This window comes from Melanerpes formicivorus, unplaced genomic scaffold (assembly GCF_026170545.1).
Source record: "Melanerpes formicivorus ecotype bairdi unplaced genomic scaffold, bMelFor1.0.p_v2 SCAF_185, whole genome shotgun sequence".
NCBI classification, from domain to species: domain Eukaryota; kingdom Metazoa; phylum Chordata; class Aves; order Piciformes; family Picidae; genus Melanerpes; species Melanerpes formicivorus.
The window spans coordinates 188,189-209,873 of NW_027142537.1; the positions used below are offsets into that span (position 1 = coordinate 188,189).

General features: G+C 40.7%; 1 protein-coding gene across 2 annotated transcripts; it reads right to left on the bottom strand.

Annotated features, from left to right (window-relative positions):
- Positions 1-457: 457 nt before the first annotated feature.
- On the bottom strand, positions 458-20,814 carry TXNRD3 (thioredoxin reductase 3). 2 transcript variants are annotated; one of them, XM_068169482.1, is made up of 16 exons: positions 20,581-20,814; positions 14,100-14,160; positions 12,419-12,528; positions 12,127-12,240; positions 10,363-10,435; positions 9,426-9,545; positions 8,883-9,025; positions 7,351-7,466; positions 7,018-7,243; positions 6,713-6,805; positions 6,208-6,284; positions 5,012-5,168; positions 4,707-4,814; positions 3,823-3,918; positions 2,005-2,139; positions 458-869 (listed from the first exon to the last, which is right to left on the bottom strand). In XM_068169482.1, the coding sequence occupies exons 1-16, from the start codon at positions 20,707-20,709 to the stop codon at positions 795-797; spliced, it is 1,833 nt and encodes a 610-aa protein (XP_068025583.1). In that variant the 5' UTR covers positions 20,710-20,814; the 3' UTR covers positions 458-794. The 2 variants fall into 2 exon arrangements, with proteins under 2 accessions (XP_068025583.1, XP_068025584.1); XM_068169483.1 differs by having other exon boundaries at positions 458-1,722.
- Between the last annotated feature and the right edge of the window lie 871 nt (positions 20,815-21,685).

Sequence of the window (21,685 nt, forward strand, 5' to 3'; positions counted from 1 at the left end):
TATGAAAGACAAGAACAAGTAACTCCCCAGAGCTCTGCAGCAAAGCAACACCAGAAGCTCAGCAAGTGTCCCCCTTGCCATGTAAAAATATTCTGCAGTACTACTAGACGTTCACAACACCACCTTAAAGCTTCCCAGTTACTATATTTGAAATTCAGTAAGAGTTGTTAACTAGTTAGATTCTCCTGAGCATCTTTAGCTACACTGCAGTTATAAATACTACACCACACTCACTGAGGATCTTCTGAGTATACAGAAGTGGTGCAGAGTGAAGCAGAATTAACTCTGATTTCTTGAGCAAGCCCCTAGATGTGGCAACAAAACTTGTTTCTCCATTTGAAAGATTACAGCATGCAGAGGTCTGCAGAGGTTTTAGCATTGCATGTGATAATGCAACTGAAGCACAACCAAACCTGAAGCATGTGGTAACACAAACCATGAGGTCAGACACCACAAAGTGTTGTACGCAGTGTTTATTGAACTTCAAATTCCATGGTACATCATAGATTAAATAGTTAAAAACTGTTTACTATTATACAATGTTCAGAACAGTCTTTCAAAAACATCTCTTTGGACAAAACTAAGAGCCAAATTCAAGCACAATTCCCCCAGAGCAGAATGCCTGGGGTGGAAGAAAGCTTCCACAGAGTACTGACTGTACACAATGCCAGATAAAGCATGACAGCACATCAAGTCATTGTTCTCAGCTCCAACACATGCTTCAAAGAGGAATTCTATACAATGCTTATGATCATCATGGGCAGGCATCTACTGTATTAGTGGCACAGATACTCTCAGATCCTGCTCCTCCAAGTCTTCAGTACTCCAGATTTACAGTTCTGGGTTCTCTGATGCTTTACGTTACAGAGCTGAAACCAGATTTGAGAGTATTAGCACTAAATAGTCACAAACAGCAAGAGCAAACTGACAAGGCTTTGTTCTTCTGCTCTTCAACCTTGACCAACAAGGTGTCTACAGCTGAAACTTCTTCCTTGAAGACATGATGTCACCTGAAGTCAGACAACTATGAATGTTAACAGCAGCAATGTCTTAGATTACTTTGAAGTTTTAGTCTGGTTGAGGTGGGAGACTAGTGCTTGAACTGCCCTAGTCAACACTCTTTGTGCCATCTTGACTCAACTGAGTACACAATTAAGTAAAACAAAATGCATCAAAAGAGATAAAGCAATCAACTGAAAACTGCTGGAAAGAATCTTTCAATCATTTATTTGTCTTCTCTCTCAGGCATTTGTACAAGACACTGGAGCTTAGAAGCATTAGCTTTAACTTGTGCAACTTTAAGAATTTCCTTCAGGAGTTTAGTCATCTGACCAGACGAAGAGATCTCCCAACTTTGCATGGCAGCCATCAGTTGCAGCTCACCTCACAATAAGGTTCTGAGCTACAACGTCAAAAAAGCACAGAAAGTGCTGATTCCAAGCAAAGTCAGGATTTACAGTTCAAGGTTTCCCTGCTGTTATTACTGTTTCCACTTGCAACACTGTTCACTGAGGAAGCCACACAAAGGCACCACTCCAGCTGCAGCACATACAGCGGTACTGATGCAAGTATTTTGCTGCAGAGCAGCTGGCTGTACTTAGGGCTTCCACAGCACCCAGGGTGTACAACATGAAAACATGTAAAACAGCAGATTTAACCTCAGCAGCCTCTTTGAGTGATGTCTTGTCCTGAAGATTTTGTAATATCCATGGTGGTGAACACCTGTAAGACACCAAAAGAATGGCTTGTTTACTGTGGCTCTGTAATACCACCTACATGCCCCTATCTGTCTCCTCTTGAAAAGTGAGCAGTAGATTTCTGTGAACTGTTACAGTGGAAAACAAGTTGCAATGCCAAATGAACATTTTCTATCACAGGTCAATATCCCAGGGTTGGAAGCTCAGCAAACACTAAATAAATCTCTCAAAATACAACGGAGTATTCTTTCCATGCATCTAAGTGAACAGGTTTTAAATGAAGCTGTGCCCTCCCCCTCTCCCTTACCTCTGCACAGGTTGGATGGATACCAATGGTTTCATCAAGTAATTCTTTGGTGAGACCACATTTTATTGCAGCAGCAAAGCCTTGGGTAACTTCACCGGCATTTGGTCCAAGAACATGAAGTCCTATCACACGATTCTTCAAAGACAGGTGAGAAGAAAACAGAAGTCAGCACAGGTAAAGTTTTTAACAGAAGTTTTAACAGGTAACTCCCATTACACTAAAACTGTTATGCAAGCAAGTTGATAGCAAAATCTCCTAAAAACCCCAAAACTACTCTGCAGAGTACTTCACCAGTCCTTTTCAGTCTGTTCTAGCACAATGAAACAAGCCTTTGAATGAATGAATTTTAAATGTATTCCACAGGAGTACATAAAAGATATTGCCTTCAACTAAAGAGATTGTAGTTTGTCAGCTGATTTTGATTTGATAGATGTACAGCATGTTTAGTACATTCAGATTTAAAATTACTTTCTACATGGAAATTAGTTCAGATAGAGAACCTGTGTATATTGTTTGTTAAATATCTGATCCTGAAGAGCTTCACTGGCTGTTCCCTTCCTCTCCAAACAGTTAATAGGGAAAATGAAAACATTAGTCTTGACTTTTGAGCACACTGTCTCTGTAGTGAGATCAGAAGTGATGGCACTAGGCTATCAAAAACAAGTTGGGTGTTATTTCCATTTGTTTCAACAATTAGTTTATCAAAAGAGATGTTTTAAAACATTTTCCCAGGATGTTCTCATGCATTCAAAGATGTCCTAGCCCAGGTGTGGCCATGATCTGCAAGATGGTGCTTTTACATTGCTTGTTTTACAAGCAATTTGTATCCTGTTTCCCTTACATCTTTCTCCAGAATCCTAGGAACCTCTCACAGCTAAATCAAGTCACTCCTTCACAGAATCACCAAGGTTGGAAGAGACCTCAAAGATCATCAAGTCCAACTTGTAACCCAAGACCTCATGATTAAACCATGGCACCAAGTGCCATGTCCAATCCCCTCTTGAAACCTCCAGAGATGGTGACTCCACCACCTTCCTGGGCAGCCCATTCTAATGGCTAATGACTCTCTCAGTGAAGAACTTTCTCCTCACCTCTTCCACTGTGTTAATTTGGTTTACTTTCAAAACAGCTCCAATTAAAGCACAACTTTGAGCCTTTCTGCAGTCTTTGGTAAAGAGTTAGGTGGGGTAATACAGAGGAGAGTAAGCTTACTTCTTATCTTGAAAGCCACACTGTCTCAGCTTCATTACTCCTTCTCTCCATACAAAAAATAAAGTATCTTCCACTGCCTGTTCTTTCAGACAGTTTTGAGGAAACATACTGGACAGCATAGGCACATTTTTGTAACAAGAACAGAGCCATCACTAGAAATTCCCATTTAATATCAATTTTCGAGAACCAAACGCAGGTTTCCCAAGTTTCTAAGCCTACAAAAATGTGCACTTCGCAAAAGGCAAATCCTCAAGGTCCAGAAACAAAGGAAGACACCAGATAGCACAGTTACTCATAACCCATCTGGGAAGAAAAACCCTCGTGAGTTCCTTCACAGATATGCTCCTTAATAGGAACTCAAGATGAAGTTTCATAATGCATAAAGCTACCACTTGCTCGAACACCTGTTACCAAAAAAACCAAATCTAACCAAACAAAAGTCTGCTCCCTCCAGCTTGATTAGACCTCCTAAACCAAATATTTACACTAACAGAATAGGCAGAGTTGGCCTCAAGCAGGCCAAATAGAAGACACCAGTTTTTTTTGGCTGATCTAGAAAGAAATTTAAGACTACACTCAGCATATCCATTCCAACTTGCTACTTACATTGTCCTGTTTATTGCAGATAATCTTTGCATAACAAGTATTGTTATCTCTGCCTGGTACTGTCCATTCAAGTGGCCAGAACAAACTGTGATAAACCTGGCAAGATGACAAAGAAAAAAAGAGTGATTTTTCTCCCTCCCCATCCCAAGCAGTCCACCCTCCAAAAGTCATTAGAGGAAGCTTTGAATCAAACCATGCACCTCTGACTTACATACTTGCTTAAAACAGCAACAGCTGTAAGGCACAGCATTTTAGCATCTTACTTTCAGAAAGAGAAGTGCTTTAGTAGCACAAAATTGCTATCTAGCTACAGTAAGTGTGAACCCATTCAGCAGAACAGTTCACAGAAGCAGCTAAAAAATGCCAACTATTTGAAAGACGTAAGGAGTAAGAGCTGTTCACATGCCTGGTGTTTAATGAAACTTCAGAGAAGTGTGAAGCTAGAAATTAGCACAAGACACAGAAGTGATGCCTGATACTATTATAGCTGTAAGAAAAGGTCAGGAAGAAATTAATTCCCATTTCAAGTACAGTGAGCAGGCAGAAAATAGACAGCTCATCCCAGGAGTGCAGTATACTTCAGCAGTAATTCTTTAATGCATGACAACAAAAAAACACCACCTACAGCTCTGCAACCTGCATTTGGCATCCTGAAGCCAAATGCTTTTTGACAGCATGCAAACAGCAATACACAGGTGTAACGTTATCAAGTCCCTTTCTGGGAGTTCCACACCTTGTTAGCCAGATGGCAAGACCTCCAGGATCAAAGACCTGACTAGCTAACCCTACAATCTTCTTTTAACACTATGCCCTGAGTGCAAAGCAGCAAGGCCCAAGAAAACCATTCTCAAGCTACCAGCTAGACAAGCCTTGTGTGCTCTCACCTCCAGGTTTTGCTTTCCATATTCTTCTATCGCTCTTTCCTCAGCTAGCCCGCAGCAGCCATACTCTAAAGGAGTAAACACTGTCGTTGGTACATTGATATAGTCACACTAAAAATAAAGAACCAAAAATTTGTATTTAGACTATGCAAGTTTGACACAGCACATAACAGGAAAAGTGCACATTTTGGGTCTTTTCACAAAGCATCTGCAGTGCCCACAGTCAAGTGGGCAAATAACTCATGCTACCACAATTTTGAGGCAAAAAGCACAGAAAAAAAGTTAAAGTTGTATTCTTACAGCTTTACCTTTTTGGAACTACCACCATAAAGCCTCTGGGCTAGCAGTTTCCCTGCTTGAATGGCAACTGGCGTAAGTTCAAGCTTTCCTTCCAATATATCTCCAATAGCATAAACGTAAGGCACATTGGTTTGTTCTTCATCATTTACAGGTACTTTTCCATTCCTTTGAAACAAACAGAAAAGTGAATAGAGTTATTAGAATAGAATACAATTAACCAGGTTGGAAGAGACCTTCAAGATGTCCAGCCCATCATCCAACACTATCTAATCAACTAAACCATGGCACCAAGCACCCCATCAAGTCTCCTCCTAAACACCTCCAGTGATGGCAACTCCACCACCTCCTGGGACAGCCCATTCCAATGAGTATCCAATTAGAGTTCAAGTCACAAGCTTCCTTATTGCTCAGCAAAAACAGGGAAGAAGGGCACCTCCTGCAAAGATGTTCTTCTAATCACTCAACACATTGTATTAAATAATGCTCAGGCCTCTTTTACTTCAACTGCAAACTCTTCAAAGCATGAATTACCTCTGACTGACATCAATTACTCTGAAGCCTGTGTTCAGTGGGCCAGTTTTAACCTCAGCCACAGTGCATGCTCAATGACAATGAAATTACTTTGACATCTTTGGACTTATGATCTTTAACTTGATTATTACACAGCTTGCAATGTACATTTTCCCTTATGAGGAAAGAGCTGCAATATCAACTCACAAGCTTAAGTAAATTGGCTTAGTAAGATGTTACGTGGTGCAACATGATCTTAATTTTTCTTTCTCCTGAACAACATAATCCTGCCTCCTCTTTTGCACCTTTTTACATTGAAGCCAGGGAGAAACAACAAAAAAGTTAAATCTGTAAGAATTGAGCAGCTTGCTGCCTCTTTAAATCCCCAGATTAACTTTCTGCATGAGCTGAATAAAACAGAATATTGAACTGCAGTTTATAAGTATATTAAGCAAATACATTAAATTTATTCCTTAAGTAGAGTGGCCAAAAAGTAGGTATTAACTCAGAACAGAAAAGAAATGGGAGTTAATGAATAACTGTACTCAAAGCCTGGAGGCAAAAGGTTTTGAAGGTTCACATAATTACCAGGTATAAGACCAAGGATTATTTTTTTACCTCCAAAATATCATCAGTTAGCTGTTGTAAAGAGGTAAATAAAAAAGATGGTTTAAGGGAGTTGAGCAATACTTACTTCTCATTGATTTTCACACCAATTGTCTCTAAACCAATATTTCTGGTACATGCATCACGACCAACAGCTATCAAAACCTACAAAACCCAAACAAACCAAGATTAAATTACTTGATACAAGAAAAGCATAATTTGCATGACACTTCTTTTAGTAGTTTGCTGAAGAAACTGGGAAGTATGACTGAAGGGACTTCTCCACAATTTTTTGGAAAGAGCCACCAACAGTTCAGACTCCTCTATGTCCAACTTGTTTCAGAAATTCAACAAACAGCAAAACCAGTCATATCAGAACAAACCCAGAAGCAACACTGGTCTTATGAACTGAATTCCAGGCATGTAAAGTTTCACCAATTCTTCTGGCATAAGGCAGTTGAAGATGAATATTAAATGTTTCTGTGAACAACTTTCCAAGATTCCCCTTTTTTTCCCCCTAAACAATTTAAAAAGTATTTCAATATATTTTCACGTGCTGCTATATTCAGTTAATCCAAATCCAAAATGCTTACAGTGTTATATTCTTCTTCAAAGAATTCTGATCCCTCAGTAGACTTTGCTGTCACCTTCAGTCTTCCAGGCATGCCTTGCTCCAACTGTTCAACCTGTATAAATATTTGTAAGCTTAGAATGACCCTGAACAGCAAGAGCTCACTTCTCTATTGCTACTTCAAACCAGCAGTAAGAAGGGAAAGCTTAATCTCATAAAACATTTCTTCCTGTGCAGAATTAAAGCCTTCCAGACCGTACAGGCATTCTATATCCGTTCTTTAAAGTAATTTTGCATGGAGAGAATAAACCTGAAGAGAACACTTGCCTGAACAGGTACAAACTTCCTGATGAACTTCACGCCATGCGTTTCCATGTGAGCCCCTACTCTTTCTGCCATTTCTTGGTCAAAGCCCCGCAGGAGGATAGAACGCACCATCACTGTGACATCCAGCCCTAGACCAGCAAGAAATCCTGCACACTCTAGAGCCACGTAAGAAGCACCCACAACTAGAGTTTTGCCAGGGCAGTAAGGCAGGGAGAAGAGGTCATCACTAGAAAGAAAATAGATGTAAGTTACAAGGTGCTCTCCACACAAGCTTCTTTGTCTTTGCAAACATGAGGGAAAGCAAAATCCAATCTATATCCCTTTTCATCTCACCTTGTAATACAGTATTCTTTATCTCCAGGGATACCCAGATATCTAGGCCTTTCTCCAGTTGCCAGCACAAAAGTCTCTGCTGTGTGATAGGTTACTTGTCCTTTTCTATTAGTTGCCTGTTTACATAGAAACAATTAAGAAAGCCTTTTTCATAGGAACAGATTTTAAGAGAAAAGGAAACAAAAATAATAATTAAAAATTATGTAAATCTTCCCTTAAATATTGTGGATATATTCAAGAATAGGCAGTTTCAAGCAAGAACCAGTGCATTTAGCAGAGAAGTCAGGCAGGTCACTGAAGACCAATAGGCTTTTCTCAGAGCACTTAAAATCATTCACTCTCTGCATCCCACCCATTTCAGGTACTCACTTAGATTGAATTGTTCATAGTAACTTTACATTGAAGTTATAAAAAGCCCCAACAACAGCCCCTCTGTCCTCTTCTTAATGAAAGTCCAACACAGTGACAGTGACATCAATTAGTTCTTAGGCTAATGTAGAAATACAAAAGTATCTAGCGACATGATTTCAGGAGGCTTAACACCCAACCTTAAATGAATTCAAGCTAATTTGACCTCTAGAGCCCCCTGATTTCGAGGAATTTCATGTTGCATCTCTCAAAATCTACCTTTCAATTTCTCTCTTTAGTTAGCAACAGCTGAAGGGAAGCTTCCTTCCCATCAAGTCATCACGTAATTCATTGGAAGGGAACTCAGGAGATCATCTAATCCAACCTCCTGCTGAAAGTCTTTCTGTCCTCCTTCATTTACTGAATAAGGACACTTATGTAAATGACCTACATATAGGACACTTAGAACAGTTGGTGGATGAGTTAAGTTGAGCATAATACTATATTTTCAGTGCTGGCCTGGGTTTGAAACATGCAGTTCACAACCTCATACTGGAAACAGACAATTACACCCACTGAACCAGGCAGCCATCTTCAATATGCATGCTACAATATGATCACTTACAGTAAGATTGCCAGCACATGTTTTGTCTTGCAACACTGACAGTTTAATTCTTATGCTGATACAGCATAAGGCTCTAGCAGTGCTGTCATGCAAATGCTTCATCTGAATTCAATTTCAACAGTTTTCATGCTTTAGCATGAAAATTTTCAAAGTAGCAAAATCATACAGCTGAAGTTTTTCTTTCCTTTCCATCACTCTGTCTGCTGACCTCAGTCATGAAGTTAGCAACTGAGACTGTCTCTATACATGCAAAACATGAGTTTACAGACATCCATATTAATCTTACCTTACACTTACTAGGTTTGCAAATACTGTGGCATGTAATACAATACACTAAAAATTTAAACCAGTAACTTGTTTCACAAATGACGAACTTCAGCTGACTTCAGCTGGCAGTGTCAAGATGAACCCTTTTCCTCATGGGATTACCAGTATCACAGTATAACTTAGGTTGGAAAGGACCTCGAGGATCATCGAGTCCAACCTATCAGCCTTTGACAAGGCTGTTTTAAAACACAAGTTCTCACTCCCAAAGAAGTATTTTACATACAGCACAGACCTTAATTTTGTGTGGTTCCACAAATTCTCCGTAGGAATTGATGTACGTCACAGACTTCTCTCTTAAGGACACTCGGTAACCCCAGTTCAAAGAGCCAATGTAGTTTTGAACTGCTTCTACCATGACCTCCCAGTTGTGTTTAACTGAAACAAAACATTAATGCCATGTTTAATAGAAACTAACATGCAATGAACCCTTCAACAAACCAATCAAGGTTTATTCATTATATGTGCTGCTAAGGAAACATCACTATCATCAGTAAGGATGATACATGTTAAAGTTCTACTATGCTAATATTTACCTGACTTGCTACTATCTGAAATAAGAACATTCTAGAAGGTTTATCATTTAAATCAGATAATACAGGGAACAAGAAACAATTGGCTTTCAGTCCTAATGGTTTTATGACTCGAGGAGGAAAATGCCTTCTGATCCACCTATGAGAACTACTGAACTCTGCCTCTGGTTTACAAAATCCAAAGTACAAGAACAGTCTCAGAGTCCCATTTGTACAGTCTTGATCTGTCTCCTGTTCTTACTAACCTTGCTCATCATACTGCCACCCATATTTCCTTGAGTCTTGGAGAGCCTGACCCAGAAGTGCTGCTTGATGCATTAGCTTCTTAGGAATGCAGCCTACATTTACACACGTGCCACCAAGTCCTAAGATGGAAAAGAGTCATGTTATTACCTGCACAGACAGGATCTTTATCATGCTTAGTTCATGTTTGCTCTAGCCACAAAATTAACTGAAATTTCTGTTTTAAGAGACATTTTAAAATACAATGAACACACTAAGCTTACAGGTTTGTATTCAGTATAAGATGTTACTTGACTGACTGAACCAAGGAGGATACAGTGTGCTGTCAAATAGACCCAGGAAACTTAGAGCAGACTACTTCAGATTTCATACTGGCAAGAAAGCAAGACAAAAAGCCCAGGGTTTCTAGAGTTTAGTATCACCTGTCATGGAGAATTAGAAATATGTATGTTTGAAATTTTAGCTATGAAAGCTTATTCATACCTCAACTCAATAAAATTTGACCAGTTAAGTTCCTTAATCATCCTCAACTGCCAATAAAATTAACAAGGTCAGACAGCAATTGGTCTTTAATTCCAGAAAGGTGAGGCATGCACAGCCATACAGTCATACTGTTCTGGAGGTTGCCTACAGCAACTGCCCATGAACTACAATTAATTAAACAGGAAAAACAAAAGGGCAAACTCCACCCCACAAACATGAGAATGTGAACACACAGAACTAGAACAACATTTGACAAAGAACTCGGAGTTAACAATGCACAAAACAGAAATGACTGTCTGCAAAGCAGGCATGCCAGGAAAACTCCTTTGTTATCCATGTTCCAGAATTACAACAATTCAGCCACAACCTCTGAGATGACAAATCCATAATATCAGACAACTCATTACATATCACTGGCACTCAAACACTGTAAAATAGAGGTTCACAGAAGCTCACCCCATGAGGTTCCAAGGGGCGTTGGAACAACATAATCTAATACCATTACTTTCTTCCCCAAGGTAGCAGCTTCCTAGAAAAGATGGAGAGACAGGTCAGCATCGCTGCACTTTTGCCTGACCAGGAAACCCTATCTGCTCATTTACAGTCACAACGCACTTAGCACCAACAGACTCATCTCATATATGGCTCTTGTACCTCCTTCACAAGACAAAAACCTGAAATCCCTCAAAAACTATTACTTACTTCCTAACTCCGAATGCCTATGTTTAGTGATGCATCCACATCATTCTACACTCTCAGAAGCCATGATCTGAAGAAAACACAAGGTGGACTTACCAGCCTATGTTGTTGTTCTGCCTCACCCGAAGAAATATTTATGCTAGCTCTCCCTCTCTCAGGAGGGCAGCACTAACTTATGTTTAAGGAAGAAAACAGACTTAAATGAACTGTTGACAGTTCAAGGGAGGACTACTGAGATGCTCAGGGACTGGAGCACATGGCTTGAGAGAAGGGTAAGGAAACCTGACATATTCAGTCTAGAGAAAAGGCAGATTCAGATGGGATCCAACAGCAAATTTCCAATACCTACAAGGAAGCCATTGAGATGACTATGCCAGGCTCTTCACACTGGCAAGCAGTGGAGAGACAGAAGACAATGGCTGCAAATTGAAAGGTTGTACCATCTACATCCCTGGCAATTTTCAAGACTCCAATGGATAAGGGCCTGCACAATCTTGTTTGTCCTCACAGCTGAGGGGTAGTGGAAGTTGGGGTGGGAGTTGGGAGTGGGAGTTTAAGCTAAACATCCTCCTACCATCTTTCCAACCTGAATAAACCAGCAGCACACTATCCAAGGAATTACTAGGTATCTGAATCAACCCATTACTTGTTCTTTTAACAGCTCTGAATCAAACCTCTAGGTGCCTCAAAACTGTTTTAGAGCTTCTGCAGTTTCTGCAGTGCTGGCTCAGATAAGCCAATATCTGACTCCTCCTACTCTGAACAGTTTGGCAATTATCACCCATTTATAACTGACGTGAGGAAAGATATGGAACAGTCTGAAAATGCTCAACTGCTTAATTGAAGAATTCAATTGTCACCTTCCCCTGCATGCCTTATATTTATCTAGTGAGAGCTGTATGTTTAACTGTTCTGTTGTGCAGCAGCTGCCAAGGCTGTCAAGAATAACATCTCTGTGCCCAAACTGTAAATTGGTGGTTAGGACACCTGGCTGAGAGATGGGAATTTGGTGTTCAAACCCCTCAGGTAGAAAACTGAATCCACAGATTGAGTCCTGAGGCACTGTGAACAACAGAGGTACACAATCTCTACTACCACATCTGAAAAACACAGCTAGAAAGAGAACTAAAGGATGAACCAGTTCCCTGACAAAATAGTTGGAAGTGCTTAATTTTAGATGATGCTAAACAGTCCTTGAAAAGCAGCCTTCACATTTTTCACATTACTGCCTGGAAGTGTTGGAGGATATACTTAAAAACCTTTTGGTTCCACCCTCAGCCAGGAACCTGAAACCTATTATTAGGATTGAGACCTGAGTAGTCATTGGCTAGAAACTGGTCCACACAGACCATGATCTTCCTAGTGAGCACACATTACTAGACCACTAATTATTCATTAATTAACAAGCTGAACTGTAATAATCATAAAAATATAGACTGTTTTGTACTACTGTGATTATTAGAGAGACTAACTTTTGAAGAAGTTTCATATACAACCTGTTCTTTAATGCAATTGTCATACCTTGGAACATGCAAGTCCACCTGATCCTCCACCAATAATAATGAGGTCATAATCATAGGGTTCTATATCTTTGCTATCACCAAGAAGTTTCTGCAGTGATCCATTCTGATAAGCCTGGGAGGGAAAATAAAAATGTCAAATCACCACACACATCTCTGAACAAAGAAACTTAATTGCATTGCCTCCCCTGATCTAGGGATCACTTAGTCTCTTATGTCACTCAAAATTTAATTAAGACCAAACAAAATTCACTCAATAGTCTACTTCCAGCTAATTTTTAAAGAAAAGTTACCTGGTAAGTTGCATCACAGCCACCTACGTGAGTTCCATTCACAAATACGTTAGGCACTGTCCTCTGATTAGTTAGTTCTGCTAGTACTTGCTGAATACTGGGCCCATCATCTAAGAGTAAAAGAAACAGGTATACAATAGAACAATTTTCTAGAAGAGAGATTTTAAAACAACCTAAAACATTAAAGGTGTGGACTACAATATACTGTGGGCCTGCCAAGAGAACAATTCTGTCAGAAGCACCACATTTGTAGACTACCTGAACTTAAAGGAAGACTTCAGAAACTACATCTTACAAGAGCATACTTAAATACTAAGTATAAATTGGTGCTTCAAGCTCTAATTCAACAGAATGGAGTAAAGTTGAAGAAATAATTAATAATTTAGTCTGTCTCCTCTATTCTTATCAGCTTGTTCCTGAGAGCATCACTGGCTACTACACAAAAGAACAACCAACCCTAAAATAATTTTTTCCAGATATCACAGAAGATCATACAGACAGCTTTTCTTTCATGAGAATTGTCTGGTTTGGGAGTATGTTCAGAGTAAGTCCATGTAGTTTTGCCAGCAGCTCTATGTTGTAAGAATGCAGGGTTGGGAAGAATTGAACATGCACTGCTACTTAAACTAAAGCTACCTCCAGACTTTCTACCCACTGCACAGTCTTAAGCTTTGCAATTTTAAGATTAGCATTGCCTGATTGACTTATCTGAATCATTAGCACCTACACACAGGCTCAGTTTGGATCTCTCAGCAGCTGCTCAGCAGTAAATGTGGAAACAAAGCTTTACAGTAATCAATTTGCCTAAAATATTTTTGCTCCAAACCCATATCTATTTAGTATCAATAACCAGAGCAATTGCAGAGGAAATACATTCTTAATTAGAAATAATTAAAGAGAAAAGGTTGTGCTTTGTACATCTTGGGGTGTAGTTTCCAGAATCATGATTTCATTAAAAATTAGAAATAAGTAAGATAAGACACTATAGATCAATCAATAAGAATGTTTTTCCCAATACTGCATAGACACAAACACTCCAAAATAACCACTGGCACTTAAAAAGCAGCATTGGAAACTACCTTTTGTATGTAAAAACAATTAATAACACACACCCAACAGCTGACCAACAGTTTACTAAAAAATGTTAAAAACCACTTGTCTTCATATAACATGAAAAGCTACGTGTATTATGTACCTGTATGCAGAATGCACTACACAAATCTTAAAACTAAAGCAGATTTGCCTTTCAAGAAAACAACCTAAGACCAAACAAGGTACTGGAATTTACCCCTCCTGCCAATGACTCAGCAACTTTCTCTACAAAGGTCACCAATACACCAAGTCAAACATTAACAATTCAACCAAAACCACCAAAGAACTTGGGGCAGAAGAAAAATACCACAGTCTTTTCACCAAACACAGAGCTCCTCAGAGAAAAATCAGATCTCACATTCACTATCAGTTGATGATTTGTACAGAAAGACTCAAAGCCTTCAGTTACATAAAAAATACACATCCTGTGTTAAAATCTTCATTGAAGCCTAAGCAGTTTTATCTCTGCATATGTAACAATTGGTTTGAATTGCTTTATATCCTCTGATTAACTCAAACAGCTTAAGGAGTGCTGTAGTCACAGAGTTTCAGTTACATTAAGCAGCACGTGACAGACTTTTTTACTTACCAGTGATATCAAGTTCCAAAGCATAGTACTCCACACGCAGGGAGCGGAAGAGCTCTTTAACCTACAACAGAAGGAAAGCACAGCGCTAATGCAAAGGTGTCACAAGTTCTGACAGAGTAAAACTTGATTGTTGGACGTATACAGGTAACTGTTTAGTCTCAGTTATTATGCTTCAAGGGTGTAGCTCTACGTGGCTTTGCTAGAGTGTGGCACTACTACGATGTTTTGCATGTTCCTCACTTAAAGCTGGGCTATTCAAAAGCATCCCACATCCACAGCAATTTTTCAACACAAGTTCAATTACCTTGATAAAAGATTTCTAAATACAACTTGCCATGTTTCAGACTTCTCCATCCCTAACAGATAGCAAAAGCCATCAGAATAACTACTACATAGAAAAATATCAAGAAGAGGGGTAAAGTAGCAGCCAGATTCCTTGACAGTACTAATGGAAAGAAGAAAGAAAAGAAAAAAGGAGGAGAATATGCAAAAAAAAAACAAAAAACACTGCCAAGTAAATAAAATAAAAGGAGAGAGATTATAAAAAGCTGAAGGCAAGGTCATACTTTCCAAGAGTCTCAACAGTAGGACAGGTCATGCCTACCAGCCCTGCATTCACTTTTTATTGCTGTACTTCAGAAAAGTTTTAGAACAAGCAGAGAACAATTACTGTAAGGAGTCAATGAGTCGGGTTTAACATTGAAAAGATGAAGAAAGAATTAGCCGTGTTTAAATATTAACTACCTCAAGGAAGATGAGAAGCAGTGGTAGATGGAGTAAGAACTAGTGGTCTTGAACTACATCAAGAGATAGAGAATAGACTTTAGGAAAAGTTTTTTCCCAATAGCAAGACACTGGAACATATTGCCTAAGTAGATGACAATCTTCAGTCATGACAGGCTTCAAAGTGCATGAAAACAACATTTAAACTACAGCTTCTCCTACCCTGAGGCAAGGGACAAGACTACATGATCTCTTGAATTCTCTTACAGCTCTGATTTTGGGTTTGCTGTTTAGCAAGGTCTGCCTCAGCCTCCAGAATCAGGCAGGAGTGGTTCCAACTTGTTTGACATTGTTTTACTAAATCAGTCATACTTTGCTTATGAAATATTGAGGGAGTTAATACCAGAATGTAACAATTACAGTTTTTAACCTTTTAAATTGCTACTCTTCTCCGTTAAGCAGGAGAAGCATTCTAAAGACACTTGGTCAATAGAAGGCTGCTGCTTTTCTGCATGACCATGAATAAATGCAGATACAGTATCACTAGAAACATGTTTTATGCATCTAAAAGTCAGCAATAAAAACCTCTATATACAAGTCTACTCTTAAAAATAAAAATAAAATAAACCCTAAATGACAACTTGGTTGATATTTACCACTCCCCTCCCTGACAAGGGTTCTGGGTGTTCTAGCATCAGTTCTGAATGGATAAAGTGTACCACGAAGTAGCCTTTTAGAATTGGTGTTTTTATGGCAGCATTATTTTGTGAATTGGCAGTACTGAAATTGACCTGTCCTTCCAGATGGACACCACCATACCTCACAGTACAGGATGTAGCACTACATACAGCAACATTTACTCTTTGAAAACACAGTTTGCACTTACCTATGCAAACAGGTATTTTAAAGCAATGCATAAAGATATATCTGCATTAATGCAGACTATCTGGATGTGAAAACACCTCTACCAGGAAGCACTAAATGTCTTGTGATGGAACCTCTTGCCAGCCTAGAGTCTGAACAATGAAGCACACCTAGCTGCTGCCAATTCAGAAGAAATCTTTTACAACCAGCTGATGAACCTCAAATTTATTGACAGCACTTCACTAGAGTAAGTTGATTCACATCTGACAAGCTTAAAGATGTCTAACACAGGATGACTAAAGTGTATTTAATGTTGCTGTGATCCATGCTGTTACTACGCAAAAGGCTGAGTATTCCAGTGCTTTCTACTGAAGTGCCAGCTTGATGCATACAAAGCTTTTGTATTCTGCACCAACTACATGGGAAGTTTCTTGCTACATCGTGTATCAACTGTAATATACAAAAATAAGCTCTGCATCTGTGACTGATTACATTACTTCTACAACTGTAGAATTATTTAAGTTTTAAGGGACCCTTGGAGGTCATTTGATCCAACATCCTGTTCAAAGCAGGGCCAAGTGTGAAGGCTGATTAAGTTGCTCAAGCACTGTCCACTCTAGATCTGAGTATCTACTATAGACAAACCATAACCTTGCTGGGCTGTTCTAGAGTTTGCCCATACTCACAGTAAAAGATTCTGCTTTATTTCATTGGAGTTTCACTGGTTCCAGCTCACATTTATTGGCCCTTATCCTTTCACTCAGCAACTCTGAGATATGGTTGTCTGCCCACTTGGTAATGAAAATCCCTCCTTAGCCTTCTCAAGGTTGAACAAACTGAGCTCCTTCCTCACACAATCTATTCTTCAGTCTAACCATCTAGGTGGCTCTAAAAACTTTTGTCCTAAACTCACTATTACCTTTGGACTTGCCTAGTGAAATGACTATGGCTACAGACTGAATAGAAGGGAAACAGCAGTGAAACTACTGTTTCAGACTTCCTGCTTTGCAACTGCTGCTACAAAGCCCAAGCTGAATGCTACAGAAGACCTAGAAAGCAAAGCTTAAAGGCATTGGTACTATGAAGTGACAAACTAAGAACTTGAAGGGAAGTCACAAAATCAGCTACTTGGCTGCTGTTTTAGTTTGCAGCAAAGCAGCAGAGTAACAGGCAAGTTTCCATTAGTGCTTTTTAAAACAAAACCAACAAAAGCCCCACCTGCTAAAGCAGGTGGCAATGGGGAGGACTGAACAAGAAAGGGCTCCCACTCAAGAAAGGACAGATTTAAGACAATGCATTTAGGCAACCTTTATTTTTCTACTGCAAACAGGAAGTAGAGGGGGAAAAAATAATCAGATGAATGCCAGCATCCTAATTAGTAGCTATTGGACCTTATGAGTGGATCATGCTTGTGTTGCTCTACTGAATCAGAGAGAAAGAAAAGTAACAAGTATATGATTAGTTATGAAATCTTCAACACAGGCAAGAGACAACAGATTATTTCTGTTTGAAATAGAAAATGATTAGGAGGAGAAGGAAGATAACACACACGAATCATGAGTAATATCTAGATAAGATGAACAGGAAGTGATATCTGAGAAATGCTCATTAGAGCGAACAGTGACAATTGCATTTACCAGAAGGCAAGTTTGAAATGAAAAGAAAGTAAATCTTCATACAATACATAAACCAGAGAATTTACAGCCACCTGACATTGTAAAAACCAAAATTAAAAGGAGATCAAAAGAGCTACTAGACCAACTTACAAAAGGAAGATCTGCTGAGAACTTTTAACTCAATAGAACTAATACAAACTCAGGTCAAGAAATTCCTGAGCCACACAGTGCTGGAAACTTCAGCTGCACACTGGGAAATGTCCTTCCTTATACACCAATCCTAAAAATTTATTTTCTCCAACACGTATCTGGGACAGGACACTACATCTCAAGGTCACTGCTACCACCTTTGACTTTCTATCTGATCAATGCAATCATTCACCTACTAAACTCTTCCAGTTTTCACGAAAAGAAAATTTCCAGGTATCATTTAAGAGTAAATCTCTCTGAAACTGAGATGATGTTCTAACATTCTAAAAAACCCTATTCCTGGAGATGCTTTCTGTCACTAGCATAGCTAAGCAGGTTTGAAACAATCTTCAAGCAGTAAAGTTAAATAATAATTGTATGTTGCTCTTAAAATCTTTTCCACAATTTTCTGTGCTAAAACCCTATGCTTTCTGTACACTTTTGTATCTTAATATTAAACCTTTTCAAGGTGGTAAGAAATTAAAGAAGAGTCAAGTTGAGTTATGACAAGGAAGTAATTTTAACACCACCCACTCTCCACTACTGCCTCACTAAAGCAATTGAGCAGAATTTGAATTTGCAGAAAGAGAACTGCACAATTGCCTAGCCGTGCTAACAACATGAACAGAATCATCCACGAAGGATCTTCTTAGAGACTTTATTTGCAGTGCTTTTTTAAAGGAAAGCAACCTTAAAATTTCCTTTCAGCATGGCTACCCTCCCATTGAAATAAAAAAATTCTTCCCACCCCCCAAATTAGGCCCTTATAAAGCTTGAGTGTTCTGTGCACTAGTGCTAAAGATCATCTTTTTTCCCTATTAATCCTACCAAAGGCACATTGCTCACAACCATCCACAGTAAAAGACAGACACTGCACACTAGTTGTCTGTCCATCATTAAGAACTCAAAAGCATGTGATTGCAGTCTAAGTACTAGAGTGTAACTAAGTTTTCAGATTATATCTACTTCCTTAATTCTACAGACTAGATCAGCTAGCAAGAATGCTGCATTACCCATTGTTCTCCCACTCTTTTCACTATTTTCTAAGTCTTCAGTGGTGGAGGTTGTTAACCCTCATACTGTTGCAGATGTTTATCAGTTGATGTGTCATGTATCTTTCTTCTCCTAATTCTCTCTCTGCAATATATACCTCTTCTACATGTTTTGTTCAATGTGTTGCATTTCTCTCTTGTTCCAAACAGGAAAGTAAGCCAACAAAATCTGTCTACTAGAGACATTAGCTCTTCCTCCCACCCCCCACAATTTTACCACCTGTTCCTTCATCAAGATTCACATAGAGTCTTTCTACTCTCCCTGTTAGAAAGGGCCACAAGACCCTCCCACTCACAATATTGTTTTTTCCCTTCTCCAAGACAATAAAGATACTACTCCTTGTATCTGATTGTTTCCCTGAAGCTAGTAATCCTGCCCAATGGAGAAGCTCTGAACAGATGCAGGCAACATCACTAACCTGGAATTTAATTACTGAACTACAATCAAGTCTGTTTTTCCCTTAAGCTGCTTGTGTTAGTCTGGCCCCACAGTAACACTACAAACAGATGAAGGATATTAGGTTGTAAGGTTTAAAAAGTTACTATGACATCGTATGAGCTCAAAAATACCAGACTGAATGTCCTGCACATCATCACTTGAGCAATCACAATCACTAAAAGTACACAGAGTAATACACACAGTGACAACTAAGTATTTCTCAATGGACTGAGGTATTCAACAGAAGGAGTTCTCTCCAACAGAAGAAAACCTTCTTGTCAGCTGGACTGGAGCAAGACTCCAACCCTTCATTTGCTAAAACTTTCATGGAGTAAGTTGCTAGGTGACCCAATTTTAGAAGGCTTTGAGCTGTGTAACATTCTACACATCCTGCCAAAACATTCCTGGAGAGAAGGCATTGGTTTTGCCTATCCTCTTGCATGCAGAAGCTTTCTTTCTAAAACCTTAATGAAACTGCAAGTTGTATAGGTATATTAAGTTTTCTATAATAGGCTCACAGATCACAGTTCTCCTCCCTCACAAGAATTACTGGAACTAAGCCTAATCTACACATGGGAGCGTAGCTTCCAAGTGTTTTCCTAGTTGTCAGTTCCACTGAGGAACTCCACAGTTCCAATTATGTTTTTCCACCACAGCCACATCAAATATGGTATTATGATGTTTAACTAACACTTCATAACATGCTCTTTGTAAATATCCATGAATCACAGTGCCTACAAAGACAGAGATTCTGTATAGGCTGTGACTATAGTGTGTTGGTACCGTGAAATTCTAATAAAGTCTGGTTTTCATTAATGACTCTGACTCAGTAGTTACAGCTACCCTGTGATGCTGATTGGCATAACGAGGGCTAGAAAGGCATTTTTCTCTAAACATCACAATTAATCAATAGTGTTGTTGCTTTGTGCTTGTTTTGTTTTTCCAAAACATATATATTATGGTCAACACTTAGAACTTACAGTCACCACTGAGTCAGCCTTTTCTAGCAAATTTAAAAAGAGAAACTTGAAGAAACTTAATTTAGCCTTCCCCAGAGATGCAGCTTGGTCCCAGCTGAACACCAACGCGGTGCTCAAACTCCCTAAGAAAGGGACGCATCCAGCAGCCTCACGTTCAGGAAACAGGAGAGCAGAAAAACAAGCAACCTGTGCAGAACTTCCCACACATTCGCCTACCTCTTCACCCACGTGGCAAAGGGAAAGAGGTAATAAAGGCACCAGCTAGGAGCTTTGCCTCGTTTCAGGCTTGGCAAGAGGATTTCTACGGGGTGGCATCTAGGGCTTAACTTCAGTGGGATGGCCGCGGCTCTGCTTTTGGGCTCTCTAAACCCCGAGTGCCGTCAGAAGCAGCGGCACCCCTCGCCCTTCCCCCCTTCCCCCGCCCGGGGCGGGCCACCAGCCGCGCTCGCGCCCTCAGGGCTGATGTCTCCCGCCTCGCTCGGGGGCCGCGCCAGGCCCGCCTCCTCCTCCCGGCCAGCCGAGGGAAGTGGCTTCCAAAGCCCCCATTCCGGCGGATGCCGGCCCCACGGGAGGGCCCGCCAGAGGAGCGCGCCGAAACACCATCCACCGCCGCCTCACCTTATTGCAGTAGGGACAATAGCTCTTACTGAAGATCATGACGCGGTGGGAGGCGATGAGGGTCTGCACGCGAAGCTTCAGGCCATCCCAGTCCGGGAGCTGGGTCTGGCCCGGCGGCGGCGGTGGCATGGCGAGACCGGAGGCTGAGGCGAAATGCCCCAACTTGCCGGCACCTTCCCTGCTCACCCAAAAGCAGCACCGCGCCCGACGCCCGCACTGACCCTCAGCCCCACCCCGCCCCTTCCGGAGCGGGGAAGGTGACGAGCAGGACCGACTTACGCGGGAGGGGGTTGGCAAAACACCGAGGAACACTTGGCTCCCTGTCTTTCAGCTACACGCACCGTGGCGCATTGTGACAGTAAAATACCTTAACACCAGAAGTAGGAGCGGCGTGCAATGTGAAGTTGATACATCAGAGGATAAGCCTGCCTGTTTTTAAGTTTCCCTCTCCCCCCTCTCGAGGCAGTGTGGAACCACCCAAGAGGTGTGAGACGAGAAGGCGCAGGCGCAGAGACCGTGGCGCTGTCCCCGGTGGCCTCCGGGCGCGCTGGCCTGGGGTGGTTAGGGGGTGGTCCTGCCTATAGAGCTCTCCTGTTGCTGGGGCCCGCGGCCCTTCCAGAAACGAGGCAGGGCAAATAGTTCCAGCAGGAAACGACTGAAAGGGACAGACGGGAGCTGGAGTTGGGTCAGGGATCGTAGGTATTTCCCCTGCTCCCAGTTCTCACCTCCGGGACAGTTCGATCCCTTGTTGGCGGCCATCGTCCTGTGTGCCGGCGCGGAACAAAGACGGTGGTGGTGGCTTTGTTCCCACTCGGTGCTCTATAAATCAGGGCAAAACCTGAGCCGGGAACCTGTACGGCCCTTGTAGAAGGGAGTAGCCTGACTTCTGCCTTCACTTGCTGCGTGGGTCCCTCATGCATGAGGAGGAGAACATGGGTACAGTTGGAGCTCTGGAATAAAATGGGTCGTGGCTTGAGAACGCGTTGGTCGAAAGAAGTTCGCTTTTGTTACACGTCAGGGGGTTAAAGGAAGGGAATGCTGAAGTGTCGGGTACTGCTCATCATTGCACACACCTCTTTCCCCCAGTCGTAACTGTCGGGAGCGG

Excerpts from the sequence above, each read along its gene's own strand:
- TXNRD3 (XM_068169482.1), bottom strand. The coding sequence starts at position 20,709 with ATGCCACCGCCGCCGCCGGGCCAGACCCAGCTCCCGGACTGGGATGGC. Across the intron at positions 9,026-9,425 it reads GTGGCAGTATGATGAGCAAG|TTAAACACAACTGGGAGGTC; the intron begins GTTAGTAAGAAC and ends GTTTTGTTTCAG. Across the intron at positions 6,806-7,017 it reads GGAAGTTTGTACCTGTTCAG|GTTGAACAGTTGGAGCAAGG; the intron begins GCAAGTGTTCTC and ends ATATTTATACAG.